Raw genomic sequence first — 22725 nt, 5'->3', positions numbered from 1 at the left:
CTCAATTTTAAACTTTATTTATCATTAATGATTTTTAAAAATGGTTGTAATGCTTACAAGTTTAGACAGATCTATGATTGTTGACACTTCAGTTTCAATGATGATAAAAAAGAAGAAGTTAAGTTTGAAGTTTCATAGTAGCTAGAAACGTTAATTTAGAGAAAATAAAAATTAAGAGAATTTAGAACGTGTTATTTTACTGAATAAAAGACGATTTTAAAGTTAAAAATGTCAATTTATCTAGGAAAGTGAACAAAGGTTCTATATAATCATTAGAAAGTTTGTGAAATACTGGGTGATTATAAAACAGGAGTAATTAAATAGGTATGTTTTTTTCAATCACATTATTAGGAAAATAAAACAAATTGAAACGTTTTAAAGTTTAATATTCATAAGTTATTTTGTACATATTTTATTTACACTTTTTAATCCTACGCTCACAACGTATTGCAGAATTGCCACTTAATTATATTATATGTAATGCATTAATGGACTATTCTGCAATCTGTTATAATTATATTTGGTAACATTCGAGAAATAATAGGTACAGAAAAATTGTTAAAGTATTTTAACAAATCATTTTATACGTAAAAAATGAAACTCAACAAACATAAAATATTGAAATAAAAAACATACTATAAAAGTAAAAAAACAATTACGAATATTACAAATACTTGTGAGTATCTTAAAACCGTAATTAAATAATTAAAATGTTTATTTAAGTCTCGATTTCATAAATTTCATTAAATTGATTTGTTTTAAATGCGTTGACATAGTGACAAGACATATTCAAAATGTCTTGTCACTGTATTCCATAGAGTCAATATTAAACATAGAGAAGAAGGCGTCTCCATCTCTTTTTAATGGCTATTAAAAACAAAACTTATTATTCTCCTTCTTTGTCTTTCCCACCACTCGATCCTATCAGAATCGAGTAAAGAGCCAACTTAAACAAGCTCGCTTTATGTTTAATATTAACATTATGGTCTATTTACCAAATAAATGTTTGTAAAGAGTATAGTTCTCCATATTAGTTATTACTAACATCACCTTTGAATTAATTTTGTTTTTTTCTTCTAAATTTATGTATATATGTTGCGAAATTTACATTTCCTTATGACAAGAATATTTGTATCTATTATGTATGAGGTGTGATAATTAATCAAATCCTAAGAAAATATTAACGATATGACAACACGGCTACTTATTTATCAGGTTATTAACACTCGTTTTAAAAATAAATTTTGTTAAATAAAAAGTATATTTAAACATGAATAACTATTTAATTACGGATGTTCATCAAATTGTACAAGATTTAGTTCTATTTTTAGTTTAAGTCGATCAATTTGATATATCAGACGTAACTTTCGTTTTGAGAGGAATATGCTAAAAACGAATCGAGTAGTTTGGGTTCGACTAGCTCTTGAGCATCTTGTATGCTTAAGACGTCACTTCCGCACGTATCGACGATCTTTCTAAGTGTTGCCTGAAATAAACGTTAAACTAATATACTCAAGTAGTTAATGTTATTACTCAAGTGTTTACTAGATTAATAACCGATTTCTATTTTTGATATTAATGATGAAAGTGATCTATTAATTAATTTAATTACGCAAATCAATGTCAAGTCATATTTTGGTAAAGATCGAAGTAGGTAGAAACGTCAAATAGATTGTATTAATCATACATATAACTGTCAATAGAATATATTTTTTTATCTATGTCGATTGGATACTGTGTACATGTAAAACGAGGCCATATGTACTACGTTTTTAGTTTATCTATGATATGTCAGTTATCAAGTTTATTAACACCAGACAAAATGGACGTTAGGAATCGTATGTTTGTAATATTATGTTGAAAATGTTGTTTATTTTTATAAATATATGTGTGAATATATGGTAAAATATACTTTTTAAGTATTATAATAATTTGTTGGAACTTTTAAATAAAAATGTTTTATATTTTGTTAGCTTATTATTGTGTGGTTAGTTTCGAGGTTATGTGTATGATTTCGTCGAAATTGGTGTCCAGAGGGTAAGTACGAATTGTTTCAAAGCTACTCAAACATATTTATCCAAATATTTTATGTCCAACTGATTTTTACTGATGGTTTAGTAATATTAAAAAAAATTACGAGAAATTAAATTGAAAAAGTAATACGAGGGGACTACGATATTATTATATGAAAAATTACGAGGAATTTAATTGAAAAAGTAATACGAGGGGACTACGATATTATTATATGAAAAATTACGGGGAATTGGATTGAAAAAGTAATACCAGGGGACTACGATTTTATTATATGGAAAATTAGGAAGAATTTAATTGAAAAAGAAATACGAGGGGACTACGATATTATTATATGAAAAATTACGAGGAATTTAATTGAAAAAGAAATACGAGGGGACTACGATATTATTATATGAAAAATTACGAGGAATTGAATTGAAAAAGTAATACCAGCTGACTACGATATTATTATATGAAAAATTACGGGGAATTGGATTGAAAAAGTAATACCAGGGGACTACGATATTATTATATGAAAAATTACGAGGAATTGAATTGAAAAAGTAATACGAGGGGACTACGATATTATATGAAAAATTACGAGGAATTTAATAGAAAAAGTAATTCCAGGTGACTACGATATTATTATATGAAAAATTACGGGGAATTGAATTGAAAAAGTAATACCAGGGGACTACGATATTATTATATGGAAAATTACGAGAAATTAAATTGAAAAAGTAATACCAGGGGACTACGATATTATTATATGAAAAATTACGAGGAATTGAATTGAAAAAGTAATACGAGGGGACTACGATATTATATGAAAAATTACGAGGAATTTAATAGAAAAAGTAATTCCAGGTGACTACGATATTATTATATGAAAAATTATGGGGAATTGAATTGAAAAAGTAATACCAGGGGACTACGATATTATTATATGGAAAATTACGAGAAATTAAATTGAAAAAGTAATACGAGGGGACTACGATATTATTATATGAAAAATCACGAAGAACTTAATTGAAAAAGAAATACGAGGGGAATACGATATTATTATATGAAAAATTACGAAGAATTGAATTGAAAAAGAAATACGAGGGGACTACGATATTATTATATGAAAAAATACGAGGAATTAAATTGAAAAAGTAATACGAGGGGACTACGATATTATATGAAAAATTACGAGGAATTTAATAGAAAAAGTAATTCCAGGTGACTACGATATTATTATATGAAAAATTACGGGGAATTGAATTGAAAAAGTAATACCAGGGGACTACGATATTATTATATGGAAAATTACGAGAAATTAAATAAAAAGTAATACGAGGGGACTACGATATTATTATATGAAAAATTACGAAGAACTTAATTGAAAAAGAAATACGAGGGGACTACGATATTATTATATGAAAAATTACGAAGAATTGAATTGCAAAAGAAATACGAGGGGACTACGATATTATTATATGAAAAAATACGAGGAATTAAATTGAAAAAGAAATACGAGGGGTCTACGATATTATTATATGAAAAAATTACTACGAATTAAATTGAAATATAAATACGAGGGGACTAGAGAAATACGAGGGGACTACGATATTATGATATATAAAAAATTACGAGGAATTAAATAAAAAAAAAAAATGAAAACTTACCAGAGCCGCAACCAAAACAGCGTCGCTATCGAACCTCTCCTCTTTTTCCCTACACATTTTGACTAGTTTTTCCACACCGCCTAAATCGACGACTTGCACAGCCGCATCCCTCTCGCCGCATAACCTCGAAAGGGCTATAACGCTTTTCTGTCGCAGTCTTTTTTCCACGTCCTCTCCAACTAAATTCATTTTCAAAAAACACAACAACGCCGCCGGAGCTTTTATATCGACGAGTTGTTTCCTGGCCATTTCCGTAGCCGACATATTAGCCAACAACGTCGCCATTTGTTCCAAAAGGTAAATGGAGGCGGCGGGACCGCGCGCCCGAATACTTTCCATAAGGACTTTAGCGGTGTTGCCGCTAATCATATACTTGATCGATTTGGAATCCATGGTGCTCAGATTAGCTAAAGCGGCGGCGCACAAAAGAAGATTCTGACAACATTTCGTCTCGGCCGCAAATTTCGTCAAAGATCCTACCAATTTCCGTGAATAATCCTCCAAACCTGCAATAAAACATCGCGTTAAAATCGAATCGATCAGGTTCGAATGGACGGCGTTTCACCTTTGACCGAATGATTGTCTTCGAGCCACGGCGCCGTGACTTGCGCCAACAGCGCCGCGGCTTCGGACCGCTCGGGCTCCGGTCGGGAATCTTCGTCCAAGGTGTCCGAGACGATTTGGACGCCGGAAAACTTTTCGAAATGCCTAATCGCCGACGAAGTACAACACATCGTGCTCAAAGCTCGCAACAGCAAAATCCTCAACGAAGAACCTTCGCATTTTTCGCACAATATCAATAGAACGGGCACTATATCGAATTTAACGAATAATTCGACGACTTGTTCGTTTCGGAGCGCCACCGAAGTGATTCCGGTGATGGTGGCTCGGAGATCCAATTCGGAAGCGGGACGTTCCAATTTGTCGATCAATTTTTTTATTTCGATCGATAAAACTTGCTGGCGCACGCCTCGCCAATGGGTGTAAAGCGCCGACGCCATTTTCGAGGCTACTTCGCCTTTGGAAGTTCGAACTTCGTCGCACAGTTTCGACACGTTCGGGTTTATTCGTCGCGCGTGCGTTTTTACGAAATCCGATATGTTCGCCGCCAGATTTTCGATTGGAACGTTCGAATTGTTCGGTTCGCTGAAATTGTAACGAATCTTGAGGTAAAACGATTCGAATGATTTTTTTTTTTTTTTTTTTTTCTTACCTTTTGTTCGTATTGTTGTATTCGGTTTCGATGTATCGCGAATGGGCGATGACGCCCCGTATGGCGGCGGTGGCGCGCGCCGCCAGGTGCGATACCTTTTGATTCAATTCCCCTAATATGGATTTGCATTGGAGGGTCGTCATACATTCTTGGTAGTAGTTCTGTCTCGATTCTTTCAGCCACATTGCCACGGATTTGTTGTCGATTTCGGCAAAGGGCTCGCCGGGAATTGGGGGTACCCTGAAATTACACGTAACATTTGGCGGAATCGATTTCGTATCTATATCGATTCTGATGGCTTCGGAATTAGTTCGGAAACGGTTTCTTTCGCTTATTGAACGTTCCCGTATAGTCTAGATGACTTGGCAACTCTGTATTTTGTGTAAATGATGCACGGGATATATAAAATTGAATTTTCAAGTGAACAATTTGTTTTTTGGTGGAATTTCACGGATTCTGTGTGATTTTAAACGAGGCTCAATAAATTTAATGAAAATAATTTGAAAATTTAAGATTTCGAGTCAAAATTCAAGAAATTAACTGAATTTTCACCCGAACAATTTGTTTTTTGGTGGAATTTCGCGGATTCTCTGTGATTTTTATTTTATATACGCACCACCACCACCACCACCACCACACCTTCTCAACTAACCTCGGCTTACGTATAAGTTAAAACGTTATAGCTGACGCCATCTAGCGACAATCTTTCAATTTCTGAGTCAATTTTTGAAAAATAAACTCGGTTTTCAAATCAGGTTTCAATAGGTTTTACTTTACGAGTCCATCTATAATATTTAATCGTGTTTTATGTCAAAATGGCTCCTTATAATCGTGTTTTATGTCAAAATGGTTACTTATAATCGTGTGTTATGTCAAAATGGCTCCTTATAATCGTGTTTTATGTCAAAATGGTTACTTATAATCGTGTTTCATACCAAAATGGCTCCTTATAATCGTGTTTTATGTCAAAGTGGCTACTTATAATCGTGTTTTATGTCAAAGTGGCTACTTATAATCGTGTTTTATGTCAAAATGGCTACTTATAATCGTGTTTTATGTCAAAATGGCTACTTATAATCGTGTTTCATACCAAAATGGCTACTTATAATCGTGTTTTATGTCAAAATGGTTACTTATAATCGTGTTTTATGTCAAAATGGTTACTTATAATCGTGTTTCATACCAAAATGGCTCCTTATAATCGTGTTTTATGTCAAAATGGTTACTTATAATCGTGTTTCATACCAAAATGGCTCCTTATAATCGTGTTTTATGTCAAAATGGCTCCTTATAATCGTGTTTTATGTCAAAATGGTTACTTATAATCGTGTTTTATGTCAAAATGGTTACTTATAATCGTGTTTTATGTCAAAATGGTTACTTATAATCGTGTTTTATGTCAAAATGGTTACTTATAATCGTGTTTCATACCAAAATGGCTCCTTATAATCGTGTTTTATGTCAAAATGGTTACTTATAATCGTGTTTCATACCAAAATGGCTCCTTATAATCGTGTTTTATGTCAAAGTGGCTACTTATAATCGTGTTTTATGTCAAAGTGGCTACTTATAATCGTGTTTTATGTCAAAATGGCTACTTATAATCGTGTTTTATGTCAAAATGGCTACTTATAATCGTGTTTCATACCAAAATGGCTACTTATAATCGTGTTTTATGTCAAAATGGTTACTTATAATCGTGTTTTATGTCAAAATGGTTACTTATAATCGTGTTTCATACCAAAATGGCTCCTTATAATCGTGTTTTATGTCAAAATGGTTACTTATAATCGTGTTTCATACCAAAATGGCTCCTTATAATCGTGTTTTATGTCAAAATGGCTCCTTATAATCGTGTTTTATGTCAAAATGGTTACTTATAATCGTGTTTTATGTCAAAATGGTTACTTATAATCGTGTGTTATGTCAAAATGGCTCCTTATAATCGTGTTTTATGTCAAAATGGTTACTTATAATCGTGAGTTATGTCAAAATGGCTCCTTATAATCGTGTTTTATGTCAAAATGGCTACTTATAATCGTGTTTTATGTCAAAATGGTTACTTATAATCGTGTTTTATGTCAAAATGGCTCCTTATAATCGTGTTTTATGTCAAAATGGTTACTTATAATCGTGTTTTATGTCAAAATGGTTACTTATAATCGTGTTTCATACCAAAATGGCTACTTATAATCGTGTTTTATGTCAAAATGGCTACTTATAATCGTGTTTCATACCAAAATGGCTACTTATAATCGTGTGTTATGTCAAAATGGCTCCTTATAATCGTGTTTTATGTCAAAATGGCTACTTATAATCGTGTGTTATGTCAAAATGGCTCCTTATAATCGTGTTTCATACCAAAATGACTCTTTATAATCGTTTTATGTCAAAATGGCTACTTATAATCGTGTTTTATGTCAAAATGGCTCCTTATAATCGTGTTTTATGTCAAAATGGTTACTTATAATCGTGTGTTATGTCAAAATGGCTCCTTATAATCGTGTTTTATGTCAAAATGGTTACTTATAATCGTGTGTTATGTCAAAATGGCTCCTTATAATCGTGTTTCATACCAAAATGACTCTTTATAATCGTTTTATGTCAAAATGGCTACTTATAATCGTGTTTTATGTCAAAATGGTTACTTATAATCGTGTTTTATGTCAAAATGGTTACTTATAATCGTGTTTCATACCAAAATGGCTCCTTATAATCGTGTTTTATGTCAAAATGGTTACTTATAATCGTGTTTCATACCAAAATGGCTCCTTATAATCGTGTTTTATGTCAAAGTGGCTACTTATAATCGTGTTTTATGTCAAAGTGGCTACTTATAATCGTGTTTTATGTCAAAATGGCTACTTATAATCGTGTTTTATGTCAAAATGGCTACTTATAATCGTGTTTCATACCAAAATGGCTACTTATAATCGTGTTTTATGTCAAAATGGTTACTTATAATCGTGTTTTATGTCAAAATGGTTACTTATAATCGTGTTTCATACCAAAATGGCTCCTTATAATCGTGTTTTATGTCAAAATGGCTCCTTATAATCGTGTTTTATGTCAAAATGGTTACTTATAATCGTGTTTTATGTCAAAATGGTTACTTATAATCGTGTTTTATGTCAAAATGGTTACTTATAATCGTGTTTTATGTCAAAATGGTTACTTATAATCGTGTTTCATACCAAAATGGCTCCTTATAATCGTGTTTTATGTCAAAATGGTTACTTATAATCGTGTTTCATACCAAAATGGCTCCTTATAATCGTGTTTTATGTCAAAGTGGCTACTTATAATCGTGTTTTATGTCAAAGTGGCTACTTATAATCGTGTTTTATGTCAAAATGGCTACTTATAATCGTGTTTTATGTCAAAATGGCTACTTATAATCGTGTTTCATACCAAAATGGCTACTTATAATCGTGTTTTATGTCAAAATGGTTACTTATAATCGTGTTTTATGTCAAAATGGTTACTTATAATCGTGTTTCATACCAAAATGGCTCCTTATAATCGTGTTTTATGTCAAAATGGTTACTTATAATCGTGTTTCATACCAAAATGGCTCCTTATAATCGTGTTTTATGTCAAAATGGCTCCTTATAATCGTGTTTTATGTCAAAATGGTTACTTATAATCGTGTTTTATGTCAAAATGGTTACTTATAATCGTGTGTTATGTCAAAATGGCTCCTTATAATCGTGTTTTATGTCAAAATGGTTACTTATAATCGTGTGTTATGTCAAAATGGCTCCTTATAATCGTGTTTTATGTCAAAATGGCTACTTATAATCGTGTTTTATGTCAAAATGGTTACTTATAATCGTGTTTTATGTCAAAATGGCTCCTTATAATCGTGTTTTATGTCAAAATGGTTACTTATAATCGTGTTTTATGTCAAAATGGTTACTTATAATCGTGTTTCATACCAAAATGGCTACTTATAATCGTGTTTTATGTCAAAATGGCTACTTATAATCGTGTTTCATACCAAAATGGCTACTTATAATCGTGTGTTATGTCAAAATGGCTCCTTATAATCGTGTTTTATGTCAAAATGGCTACTTATAATCGTGTGTTATGTCAAAATGGCTCCTTATAATCGTGTTTCATACCAAAATGACTCTTTATAATCGTTTTGTCAAAATGGCTACTTATAATCGTGTTTTATGTCAAAATGGCTCCTTATAATCGTGTTTTATGTCAAAATGGTTACTTATAATCGTGTGTTATGTCAAAATGGCTCCTTATAATCGTGTTTTATGTCAAAATGGTTACTTATAATCGTGTGTTATGTCAAAATGGCTCCTTATAATCGTGTTTCATACCAAAATGACTCTTTATAATCGTTTTATGTCAAAATGGCTACTTATAATCGTGTTTTATGTCAAAATGGTTACTTATAATCGTGTTTTATGTCAAAATGGTTACTTATAATCGTGTTTTATGTCAAAATGGCTCCTTATAATCGTGTTTTATGTCAAAATGGTTACTTATAATCGTGTTTTATGTCAAAATGGTTACTTATAATCGTGTTTCATACCAAAATGGCTCCTTATAATCGTGTTTTATGTCAAAATGGTTACTTATAATCGTGTTTTATGTCAAAATGGTTACTTATAATCGTGTTTTATGTCAAAATGGCTCCTTATAATCGTGTTTTATGTCAAAATGGTTACTTATAATCGTGTTTCATACCAAAATGGCTCCTTATAATCGTGTTTTATGTCAAAATGATTACTTATAATCGTGTTTCATACCAAAATGGCTCCTTATAATCGTGTTTTATGTCAAAATGGTTACTTATAATCGTGTTTTATGTCAAAATGGCTCCTTATAATCGTGTTTTATGTCAAAATGGTTACTTATAATCGTGTTTCATACCAAAATGGCTCCTTATAATCGTGTTTTATGTCAAAGTGGCTACTTATAATCGTGTTTTATGTCAAAGTGGCTACTTATAATCGTGTTTTATGTCAAAATGGCTACTTATAATCGTGTTTTATGTCAAAATGGCTACTTATAATCGTGTTTCATACCAAAATGGCTACTTATAATCGTGTTTCATACCAAAATGGCTCCTTATAATCGTGTTTTATGTCAAAATGATTACTTATAATCGTGTTTCATACCAAAATGGCTCCTTATAATCGTGTTTTATGTCAAAATGGCTCCTTATAATCGTGTTTTATGTCAAAATGGTTACTTATAATCGTGTTTTATGTCAAAATGGCTCCTTATAATCATGTTTTATGTCAAAATGGTTACTTATAATCGTGTTTTATGTCAAAATGGTTACTTATAATCTTATCGTCAGTGGAAATATGTAAAAATCGCGAATTATTTCGAAATCTTTTCATAGATGAATATTTATTCGGTTTATCGGTATTCAAAGCATCAAAATTCAAATCAATCCCACTGTATATACGTGATAATGCGTCATAAACAGTAAACTTGTACGGTTTACATGAATCGGCTTGAGCGATAAGCGTGTCGTTTAATAATAATTTTAATTACAATGAATCTAATTAATTAGATCGCGGCAAATTCCAAGTTGGAAACGAGTCGTTTAAAAAAAAAATACTTACACGGTTAAAATCGCGGTTTATAATATGAATTTATCGTCGCGGAAAAAAAAATAGAAAAAAACAACAACTCACCTATACCGTCGACATTTAAAAATCGGCAATTTTTCATTTGTTTGTCGCATATTCCGGCGAAAATCCCCCTTGGGCGTCGAGGTGTGTTCGGGCGGTTCGAGGCCCTCAAACAAACATTCTAATTCGCTTTCGCAATCGCTCGATAGAGAATTATCGCGACCGGCAGCCCCGTCATCGTCCCCAAACGGTTCGAGCACCGCCGGAGCCGATTTGCTCAAATCGACCGACGGAAAATTTTCGGAAATCGAACGCAACGGCAAAGATTTCGTCGTCCAATCGATGGATCGTTCGGTTCCTTCGTCCGATTCGTGTGAGTAACTATCATCGACTGTCACTTCTCGGCTGGTACTAAGATATGCGTTTGTCCCCGGCGCCTCGTCGGAATACTGATTAGCGCACGTTTTCGTTTTATTCGAATTGAATAAATTTCTGCTAACTTTAGGCGTGTTTTTAACGTAACCGGTCTTCCGCGCGGCGTCGCTCTCCGTATCTTCGGGTTCGTTTTCGGCGTGCGCGAGACGTTTCGCCAAATTGTCCTTTTCGGGCGTCGTTTTTTCCTTGAAATTACGGCTCAGATTATGTTTTTGGTTTTCCGTCGTTAATTGTTTGAATATATCCTTGGGGATCCTTTGGGGGGGCGTTTCCTTTTTGGGGGTGGATGAGTTGATTTTGGCGTTTTGTTGTTGTTGGAGATTCGGGGAAGTTTCGGTGTCCGAAAATCCGGAATCCTGGCTTCCGGGGCTTTCTCGCCATTCCGTCGAATCGCTACCCCACCATACTTTGCTAGGACTTCGTTTGAATTCCGTCATGTTTAATGGTGTTATCTGAAACGATATGGCGCGTTATTTACACTCGCTTTGTATAATTTTGTGATATTTTAATTCGTTCATTGTACGTGTCTTTATGAATCTTCCGAGTTTTGGGAATATTAATACGAACGGACTATAACGAGTCCTCGTACGTCTTATTTCGATCATATCGCCCATACTATTATTACGACGCTTTAATGATTGTCTTTAAGTTTATTGTTACGTTTGAAAAACTGTGTATTTTTTTTATTTTCGACCTTATATTTCATGAAATAACAATTTTTGTTTATAATTATCATATTAACACGAATGGACTATGAAAATTTCGTGTTTTTTTCGTCTACATCTCCCAAACTATTTTCCCAACATTTTGTCATGTCATTTAATATTTTTTTTTTCAAAATTCTGTATTTTCCGCTCAATTTTCAATTATTACATTAACGTGAACGGACTATAACAAGTATTTATTTTTTCGACCGTATCGCCCGAACTATTATTCATATAATGTCGCTTAATTTGTTTTCAAAATTCTGTATTTTCAACTCAATTTTTTCTATAATTTCAATTATTACATTAACGTGAACGGACTATAACAAGTATTTATTTTTTCGACCATATCGCCCGAACTATTATTCATCTAATGTCGCTTAATTTGTTTTCAAAATTCTGTATTTTCAACTCAATTTTTTCTATAATTTCAATTATTACATTAACGTGAACGGACTATAACAAGTATTTATTTTTTCGACCATATCGCCCGAACTATTATTCATCTAATGTCGCTTAATTTGTTTTCAAAATTCTGTATTTTCAACTCAATTTTTTCTATAATTTCAATTATTACATTAACGTGAACGGACTATAACAAGTATTTATTTTTTCGACCATATCGCCCGAACTATTATTCATATAATGTCGCTTAATTTGTTTTCAAAATTCTGTATTTTCAACTCAATTTTTTCTATAATTTCAATTATTACATTAACGTAAACGGACTATAACAAGTATTTATTTTTTCGACCATATCGCCCGAACTATTATTCATATAATGTCGCTTAATTTGTTTTCAAAATTCTGTATTTTCAACTCAATTTTTTCTATAATTTCAATTATTACATTAACGTAAACGGACTATAACAAGAATTTATTTTTTCGACCATATCGCCCGAACTATTATTCATATAATGTCGCTTAATTTGTTTTCAAAATTCTGTATTTTCAACTCAATTTTTTCTATAATTTCAATTATTACATTAACGTAAACGGACTATAACAAGAATTTATTTTTTCGACCATATCGCCCGAACTATTATTCATATAATGTCGCTTAATTTGTTTTCAAAATTCTGTATTTTCAACTCAATTTTTTCTATAATTTCAATTATTACATTAACGTAAACGGACTATAACAAGAATTTATTTTTTCGACCATATCGCCCGAACTATTATTCATATAATGTCGCTTAATTTGTTTTCAAAATTCTGTATTTTCAACTCAATTTTTTCTATAATTTCAATTATTACATTAACGTAAACGGACTATAACAAGAATTTATTTTTTCGACCATATCGCCCGAACTATTATTCATATAATGTCGCTTAATTTGTTTTCAAAATTCTGTATTTTCAACTCAATTTTTTCTATAATTTCAATTATTACATTAACGTAAACGGACTATAACAAGTATTTATTTTTTCGACCATATCGCCCGAACTATTATTCATATAATGTCGCTTAATTTGTTTTCAAAATTCTGTATTTTCAACTCAATTTTTTCTATAATTTCAATTATTACATTAACGTAAACGGACTATAACAAGAATTTATTTTTTCGACCATATCGCCCGAACTATTATTCATATAATGTCGCTTAATTTGTTTTCAAAATTCTGTATTTTCAACTCAATTTTTTCTATAATTTCAATTATTACATTAACGTGAACGGACTATAACAAGTATTTATTTTTTCGACCATATCGCCCGAACTATTATTCATATAATGTCGCTTAATTTGTTTTCAAAATTCTGTATTTTCAACTCAATTTTTTCTATAATTTCAATTATTACATTAACGTAAACGGACTATAACAAGTATTTATTTTTTCGACCATATCGCCCGAACTATTATTCATATAATGTCGCTTAATTTGTTTTCAAAATTCTGTATTTTCAACTCAATTTTTTCTATAATTTCAATTATTACATTAACGTAAACGGACTATAACAAGAATTTATTTTTTCGACCATATCGCCCGAACTATTATTCATATAATGTCGCTTAATTTGTTTTCAAAATTCTGTATTTTCAACTCAATTTTTTCTATAATTTCAATTATTACATTAACGTAAACGGACTATAACAAGAATTTATTTTTTCGACCATATCGCCCGAACTATTATTCATATAATGTCGCTTAATTTGTTTTCAAAATTCTGTATTTTCAACTCAATTTTTTCTATAATTTCAATTATTACATTAACGTAAACGGACTATAACAAGAATTTATTTTTTCGACCATATCGCCCGAACTATTATTCATATAATGTCGCTTAATTTGTTTTCAAAATTCTGTATTTTCAACTCAATTTTTTCTATAATTTCAATTATTACATTAACGTAAACGGACTATAACAAGAATTTATTTTTTCGACCATATCGCCCGAACTATTATTCATATAATGTCGCTTAATTTGTTTTCAAAATTCTGTATTTTCAACTCAATTTTTTCTATAATTTCAATTATTACATTAACGTAAACGGACTATAACAAGTATTTATTTTTTTCGGCCATATCGCCCGAACTATTATTCATATAATGTCGTTTAATTTCTATTCAAAATTCTGTATTTTCAACTTCATTTTTTTCTATAATTTCAATTATTACATTAACGTAAACGGACTAAAATAAGAATTTATTTTTTCGACCATATCGCCCGAACTATTATTCATCTAATGTCGCTTAATTTGTTTTCAAAATTCTGTATTTTCAACTCAATTTTTTCTATAATTTCAATTATTACATTAACGTAAACGGACTATAACAAGTATTTATTTTTTCGACCATATCGCCCGAACTATTATTCATATAATGTCGCTTAATTTGTTTTCAAAATTCTGTATTTTCAACTCAATTTTTTCTATAATTTCAATTATTACATTAACGTAAACGGACTATAACAAGAATTTATTTTTTCGACCATATCGCCCGAACTATTATTCATATAATGTCGCTTAATTTGTTTTCAAAATTCTGTATTTTCCACTCAATTTTTTCCTATAATTTCAATTATTACATTAACGTGAACGGACTATAACAAGTATTTATTTTTTCGACCATATCGCCCGAACTATTATTCATATAATGTCGCTTAATTTGTTTTCAAAATTCTGTATTTTCCACTCAATTTTTTCCTATAATTTCAATTATTACATTAACGTGAACGGACTATAACAAGTATTTATTTTTTCGACCATATCGCCCGAACTATTATTCATATAATGTCGCTTAATTTGTTTTCAAAATTCTGTATTTTCAACTAAATTTTTTCTATAATTTCAATTATTACATTAACGTAAACGGACTATAACAAGAATATATTTTTTCGACCATATCGCCCGAACTATTATTCATATAATGTCGCTTAATTTGTTTTCAAAATTCTGTATTTTCAACTCAATTTTTTCTATAATTTCAATTATTACATTAACGTAAACGGACTATAACAAGAATTTATTTTTTCGACCATATCGCCCGAACTATTATTCATATAATGCCGCTTAATTTGTTTTCAAAATTCTGTATTTTCAACTCAATTTTTTCTATAATTTTAATTATTACATTAACGTAAACGGACTATAACAAGAATTTATTTTTTCGACCATATCGCCCGAACTATTATTCATATAATGTGGCTTAATTTGTTTTCAAAATTCTGTATTTTCAACTCAATTTTTTCTATAATTTCAATTATTACATTAACGTAAACGGACTATAACAAGAATTTATTTTTTCGACCATATCGCCCGAACTATTATTCATATAATGTCGTTTAATTTCTATTCAAAATTCTGTATTTTCAACTTCATTTTTTTTTCTATAATTTCAATTATTACATTAACGTAAACGGACTATAATAAGAATTTATTTTTTCGACCATATCGCCCGAACTATTATTCATATAATGCCGCTTAATTTGTTTTCAAAATTCTGTATTTTCAACTCAATTTTTTCTATAATTTTAATTATTACATTAACGTAAACGGACTATAACAAGAATTTATTTTTTCGACCATATCGCCCGAACTATTATTCATATAATGCCGCTTAATTTGTTTTCAAAATTCTGTATTTTCAACTCAATTTTTTCTATAATTTCAATTATTACATTAACGTAAACGGACTATAACAAGTACTTATTTTTTCGACCTAATCTTCCGAACTATTTTCATTTTCCCGACGCTTCTATGTCTGTCTCGTTTTGTTTTATTACGTAAATAATCAAAACATATGATAAACAATGACTAAGAATCGTGTCATTAAAATTTCATAAATAATTTGATGTCTGATTAGATTTTTTTAATCGCCTATTTGTTTATTGTTGATATAACGGCAATAAAATATTTTCGTCCGCAATTGGAATGTTAAAATGAATTTATAATTCTCGGTATTTACATTACACATAAACCAATTAAATGTTTTGGAATGTGATGACTAAATTTGTATATAAATTAAGACTAAACAATTATTTTTTGCATTGCTATCAGTCACTCCATCTGTACACTAAATTGGGAACATAACAAATTATTCGTTTACATCGTAGGAAACTGTAAAAATCTTTAAATGGCGTCGATAATAAGTGAACCATCTAAATATAGGTTATCTGTGGTGTAAATCTGTGAATCCAATGTAACTTATTGTCTGTGTTTAATTATTTTAGTCCTGTATTTACCAAATGAAAATTGTTTAATTTATACACTAGTTTACGTAAACATAGCTTTAAAATTAAGAAAATTGTTTATTTAACACATTCATCGAACTTTATTGTCCTACTTTTTGGTATAAAACGAAACGCAAACATTGACGAGATAACCTGGCTTTTTTCAGTATAATCAGAAATATCTTGAAAATAATGATGTCATAATTTTAATTATATTGTTCTCTTTTTTAATCGTAAATATTGTTTTAACCTACAATCGTAATTTATAATCATAGTTTTGTTGTTGAGGAAAAAATAATTCAATATGGCAACGTTGCTAAATCAATTTTAAACTGTCATTGTTCTAAATACCTAACGGTCACAAGTTGATTTGAATGGAATATCAAAATAATAAGGGCGCCCTCTTGTTTAACTTACAACGAAGTACCGGAAGTTAATTAGTTAACAATATTTTGTAATATTTTGTTTTTTACATAAACAAATTTTATGACTTTATACGAAAACTAAATTTATTTCTTCTTCTTCTTTATATCAGTTTTATATTTTCAGACTTGTAATATATAGAATGGTTAATTACACTTGGTCATAAATGTTTATTTCAATAATTAGGTGACTAATTGATATTTATGCAAAGTCGAAGCAAAAATGTTTAAATACTGTTGAATCATTTACAAATTGAAAAAAGTTATAACACTGTTCATATTTAAAATTTGCATATTATAAACAAGAATAAAATTCAATATGTCGTCCGCGTCGATAAAGTAGAAACCGCTTACTGCTACTGGGTATAGTGTTCGTTTCAGAATATATTTAGTACAGTAAATATTTATACATCGTATAAATTATTTAATTTCTTTAATGCATTTTAAAACTTTTTTATTAATAGAATTACATAAAAATAGTTTTTTTTTCTATCTTCTAATGACAATATATGAGAAATAAAATTTCCTTTCGTATACGAGGTGCCTACAATATATTAAAATATCATATTTACCTTTTTTACTATACTATTTATATGAAATTGATATTTGAATCAAATAGATACATACGGTAGTATGTAATACATATATATACAGGTCGTATCAATGTTTTACATGAAAAATAATCGAAAAAAGAACCAAATATAGGTTTGAAATAATTTATTTTTAATTCGAAACTATTTTAGAAGTGATATTACGGCAAATTGATCAGTTGTGTCAAAGATTCCTCGCTAATACACGACCTTGGATTATCAACAATGTTTTTTTTCCGATTCGTCACCTTTAGAATTCTTTTATTCGTTTCCAAGATATTAACAAAGTTAAATTACATCCGTTTAGGAACAAAATCCTTCTTAGAATACATCCAATCAAGGATTGTTATAATTATGAGACATTCCAAAGGTAAATCGTAAGATTGTTATCAAAATAAACAACACAGATAACTATACAAACGTTTATTTTTATATAGGGACACATATTCGCTCGTGTAGATTAAATTTTTTATATATTTCGTAATATAACCTAAATAGATAAACTCCCAACTTGAACTATGCAGAAAAAATTAATCGAAAACTTCCTAAACTGGCAATTATAAAATACCACCCTGTATATATAGATAACCATGGACATTACGTCAACGAATGAGGTATTTTTGACGGTTTTGTATAAATATATAAATGTAAAATAATATAACTCACCATAATTTTCAAAATCCGCGCATATCGATCGAAATACCGCTAAAATTTTACCAGTATATCACCGCTACTACCGAGAATTCGAAATCATTCAATTCACCTCCTCGATAAATATCGTCACGAGTTGCACTATTTCTAATGTACAGTCGTTATCAACATTATTATATATCCGTAACGTACCACAGAACTGACTGCGATGCGGAACACAAACTTAGCGCGGCGTTGTACGAATACCGAACTTGTGTCGTAGACGAAACGACAAGCTTTGTGGAATCATCGTAGGAAGAAGGTACAACTTTTGGGGAGAGGGTAATACGTACAGATTTATAATTCAATATTAATACGTAATAATTATATTGATTAAATAGAAAAATAAACGCGGTAGGTTGAAAACAAAAATAGTATTTGTCTAATTTTATAAGTGAGAGATAATTTAAGACAGCCATGTTTTTATTTCACGAAGCCATGTTTTTATCCCATGACATCGTGCTAACACGTGATAAGTTGTCTGTCATAATTTTACGTAGTGTATATATTATAGAAATTATGTTTTCGATTTAATTGTTTATTAATTTGATATAATACGAATTGGTATTTAACAATAAATAATATAGTATTTTATAGTGAAGAACTAATATTAAATGATATCCAATGTTGCCATGTTTATTTTATTCTAGAATAGAAATTATTAAACTATAAGTTGAGTATACGAGGTGTGTGCAAAAATACGTATTTTATTTAAAGTAACTTTTTAGTCGACAATATAATAAATTGTCGTCAAAAAATGTATTTAGAACTAAAATATACAATGTGAATAGATATATTTATTCTTTTTTACAACAATATTTTTGAATAATGAAGTACTTGACTATAAATTAAACCTAATCATCTTTTTTTTTTTTTTTTTGAAAGATACGAGGGCGGGTTGGTACGTTGAATTATAAATTTTACTAATATACATAATTTTCCAATAAAATCATCATATCACCTTGACAGAATTTCCATTCAATTCTTTACGTTTAACCTAATTGTCAACAAGCCTATTATAGAAGCCTTATCAAAATTTTCGTTTCATTTTCAAGCTGCTTATTAATAAGATTACGATTTGCATTTAAAAATGACCTTGAACTTTGAAATGCTCGATTGGTAATTGTCTGTTCGAGAATAATATCCCATGGATTCTCGATTCGTTCAACCGTTACTTCGTATGGGAACCATATGGGTTCACAGGCAGCTGCTACCCTCTCGAAACATTTACATCGAATATATCGGGGTGAGAATACGTTCAAAGTCGCGTAGGTCGTAGGGATATTTACCTTATTAGGGGTAGAAAAAGGTATTAATCAATTTACAAGATTTTTTATGATCGTAAATAAAAATTTTCTCGATAAATTTCACTATATTTCGCAATTTAATTGATTTTATTCAGTTTTAATAGTCCTACAAATCCAATTTTGATTATTAGAGAACATTTACTTAACCCCTCGTATTATTAAATCAAGTTTTTACTATAAGTAAAATATCCGTACTGTTGGTTGTACTAGAAATGAGATATCGCGTATATAAAAAAGAAGAATTGTAACTGTCAATTTTTGTATTGTAACGAATTTATTAAAATAAATTTATCGTTTATTTTTATGTGTTTTAATAGTCCTACAAATCCAATTTTGGTTATTATCATAATTTTTATTTCCGTTATTGATAATACGAGAACATTTACTTAACCCCTCGTATTATTAAATCAAGTTTTTACTACTAGTAAAACATCCGTACTGTTGGTTGTACTAGAAACGAGATATCGAGTATATAAAAAAGAAGAATTGTAACTGTCAATTTTTGTATTGTAACGAATTTATTAAAATGAATTTATCGTTTATTTTTATGTGTTTTAATAGTCCTACAAATCCAATTTTGGTTATTATCATAATTTTTGTTTCCGTTAGTGATAATACGAGAACATTTACTTAACCCCTCGTATTATTAAATCAAGTTTTTACTATTAGTAAAATATCCATACTGTTGGTTGTACTAGAAATGAGATATCGAGTATATAAAAAAGAAGAATTGTAACTGTCAATTTTTGTATAAATAAATTTATTTTTATGTGTTTTGTTTTATTTTTACTACGCCTCTGGTTTTTAAAATGCATCAGGGTGGTGATTATTCAACGATAGCGAAAGCCTCGTGCCCTACACGTGCACACCTGGACAAACGGTCGCTTCTGTTTTACACGGTTACTTGATCGAACTAATGTTTACACTTTTACTATGATTTTTAAATGTTTCCGCAAATCCGATTTAAGTTCCCGTAATGATGTAAACATAAACTAAATATTTCGTTTACTATTTATTATAGGTAATAAAATGATTGGATCAAACATTCAATAAGGGTATTAAAACGAAATTAGTATAACGGAAATAGATTCTTAGGTTAGAATAATACTGAATATATGTTAATATTAACTAGACGCGGTGTTGCCATATTCAATCAAAAATAATATAAAGGTATGTAAACATGTATTTTCAATTTATTTAACGTACAAGACACGTTCCCGATTTGTGAGGTTAGTAGAACTGACAATGTACACCGTAATTAGTTAGTACATCCTTCCGGTGTGCCCAAAAGACCGTGTACAGATACAGGGTACGTTAAAAAATGTATTTATAAAAGAATTATTTTTTTTTAATCATATATCACGATAGGAAACGACCGTTATTGAAAAAAAAAAATATTTCTTCTCAAGCAACGTGCATTTTTATGACTTTAATCAATTAAATTCCAACAATCACACACACAAAACGAGTCATCGATCGTGTTATGACGTCACCACCGTACTCTCTGATTCAGTTCTTCGTAATTCGATGACTTACGACTTATACGTTTAGCATAAATATTTGTTTGTTTTTTTAATCGTAAAGAAAATAGTTGGTGTACTATCCCATTCATACAGGGTGGGTAAAAAATTCATATCGTAAGTTGAGTTGTGGACAAAAAAACTGAAATTTAATATTTAGATAAACCGTTTTCGATATTTTAGTATTCGGAAATTCAAATTAGATTAAAATTTTTTATATACTAACTTCCTAGACGCCAACAAAAAATAATTAACGTAAATAATTATGTATCGCACCTCGTATATAAGTTTCACAGTTAAAAATGAGTAAAATCGTCCAAAAAAAACCCCATAGACCATTAAATAACAGTCTCAAAAGGTCACTAGCATTTAATAGACGTTCATCGATAATAATCGTACATTTATTACATCAGGGACGGCTTTACGTTGTAATTTTCGATTTAAAAACTCTCGGTGCTTATTTGTATTTGAAAAAAACCAAATAGTTGTACCGTACCAAACATAAAACACAATAAACCAATTAGCAACAATTACCTTGACTCAGATTTAAATAAAAAAACCACTTGTACGTTTCAACAAAGGACACAAAGTCTAATTGTATTAGTAAGTACAAATATGACTCTGTATAACGCTATTTATCCCATATTAGTAACCTACCACCATTTTTATTTGTTCCTTATTAACGAATAAATCGTCAGTAGTCATTCCTATGGGTATGGTACGTTCAATAAATTACGTTGTTACCATTTTTAATAAGGTTGTTTTAATTATCATACATACCGGCAACACTGCACAGTAAATATTAACCGGATGATGATTAATCTCGAAGTTCACTAATATTCACCATTGTCAAACATGTGTCGGTGGATTATAACACATTTTATAACATTTCTAATTTTTTATAAAAAAATTTGTGTGTTAATAAATTTTTTATTACTTAATAATATTTATTTATACAATATAAATATTATTTTCTATTAATTGTTGTAAAAACAAATGATAGGAAACTACTTTTGATATTCATAAGGTAACCTCGTGGTAGCGCCATGTTGCCAATATAAAAAGATTATATCTAACGTCAAGTATATTTTTCGATATTTAAATGCGATAACAAAAAATTGCAATTACTTCTTTATAACAAAACATTCATGACGTCTTGTAACAATTAATACTTAAAAAATGTCTATACTATGTTTTTTTTATTAATAATAAACTATTTGAAAAATGTACGATTTATCAGTAGTCAGCAAGTCTGAATAAACGTAAGGGAAATGTTTAAATCAGCAAAAACCGATATAAATATCATATTATATAACAAGAGTTTCTCGACGCGGCCCTGTAGACGTTTTCTAGACGTTCTTCGCTTAGATAATTTAAGTTTTTATAATGCGATAAAAATTTATTATAAAATTGCTACAAAGTATCACGTTTTCCTTTTATTCAATGATGATGTAGTATGCACTCCATTATGCATCTAATTGGGTAAAACATTAAATGGAATCGGCACAAATTGTTCATTATAAATTTTTAATAGTGCCGTAAATATACGAGAAAGAATATTTACTAATTGAACAATAAAATTCACCTTGTTAGTCGGCAACCAGTTTCACAATAAGTTGTTATATGTACTGCATAACTTCGCAAATCGATCAATTATACTACTCTCAACTAGTTATAGGCAACCAGTTTTACGCCAAGAAGTATGTATTGCCTAACTTGTAGATTTATATTAATACATTAGAAAAAGTTTCGTTATTACTTTCAAGATAATTTTAATTTATAGAAACGTTTGTTTTTATGTATTTGCAATTTTTGTTTGTAAATATATTGAATAAAACTACCTTAAACTGTTATTTCGGGACAAGTAGTGGCATGGAAATTAA

The 22725-nt window shown here is 29.8% G+C and overlaps 1 protein-coding gene across 1 annotated transcript; it reads right to left on the bottom strand.

Annotated features, from left to right (window-relative positions):
- Positions 1-369: 369 nt before the first annotated feature.
- Positions 370-18702, bottom strand: LOC130450335 (protein inscuteable homolog). The gene is made up of 6 exons (XM_056788674.1): positions 17992-18702; positions 10566-11389; positions 4897-5136; positions 4249-4829; positions 3684-4189; positions 370-1486 (listed from the first exon to the last, which is right to left on the bottom strand). The coding sequence occupies exons 1-6, from the start codon at positions 17992-17994 to the stop codon at positions 1355-1357; spliced, it is 2286 nt and encodes a 761-aa protein (XP_056644652.1). The 5' UTR covers positions 17995-18702; the 3' UTR covers positions 370-1354.
- Between the last annotated feature and the right edge of the window lie 4023 nt (positions 18703-22725).

Source organism: Diorhabda sublineata, chromosome 11 (assembly GCF_026230105.1).
Source record: "Diorhabda sublineata isolate icDioSubl1.1 chromosome 11, icDioSubl1.1, whole genome shotgun sequence".
NCBI lineage: Eukaryota > Metazoa > Arthropoda > Insecta > Coleoptera > Chrysomelidae > Diorhabda > Diorhabda sublineata.
This window is presented reverse-complemented; position numbering and strand designations above follow the sequence as displayed.

What these genes read in the sequence shown, in the direction of transcription:
- LOC130450335 (XM_056788674.1), bottom strand. An exon ending in AGACAATCATTCGGTCAAAG is followed by an intron (nt 4,190 to 4,248) that starts GTGAAACGCCGT and finishes GTTTTATTGCAG; the next exon opens with GTTTGGAGGATTATTCACGG. An exon ending in CTGTTTTGGTTGCGGCTCTG is followed by an intron (nt 1,487 to 3,683) that starts GTAAGTTTTCAT and finishes CGTTTATTTCAG; the next exon opens with GCAACACTTAGAAAGATCGT.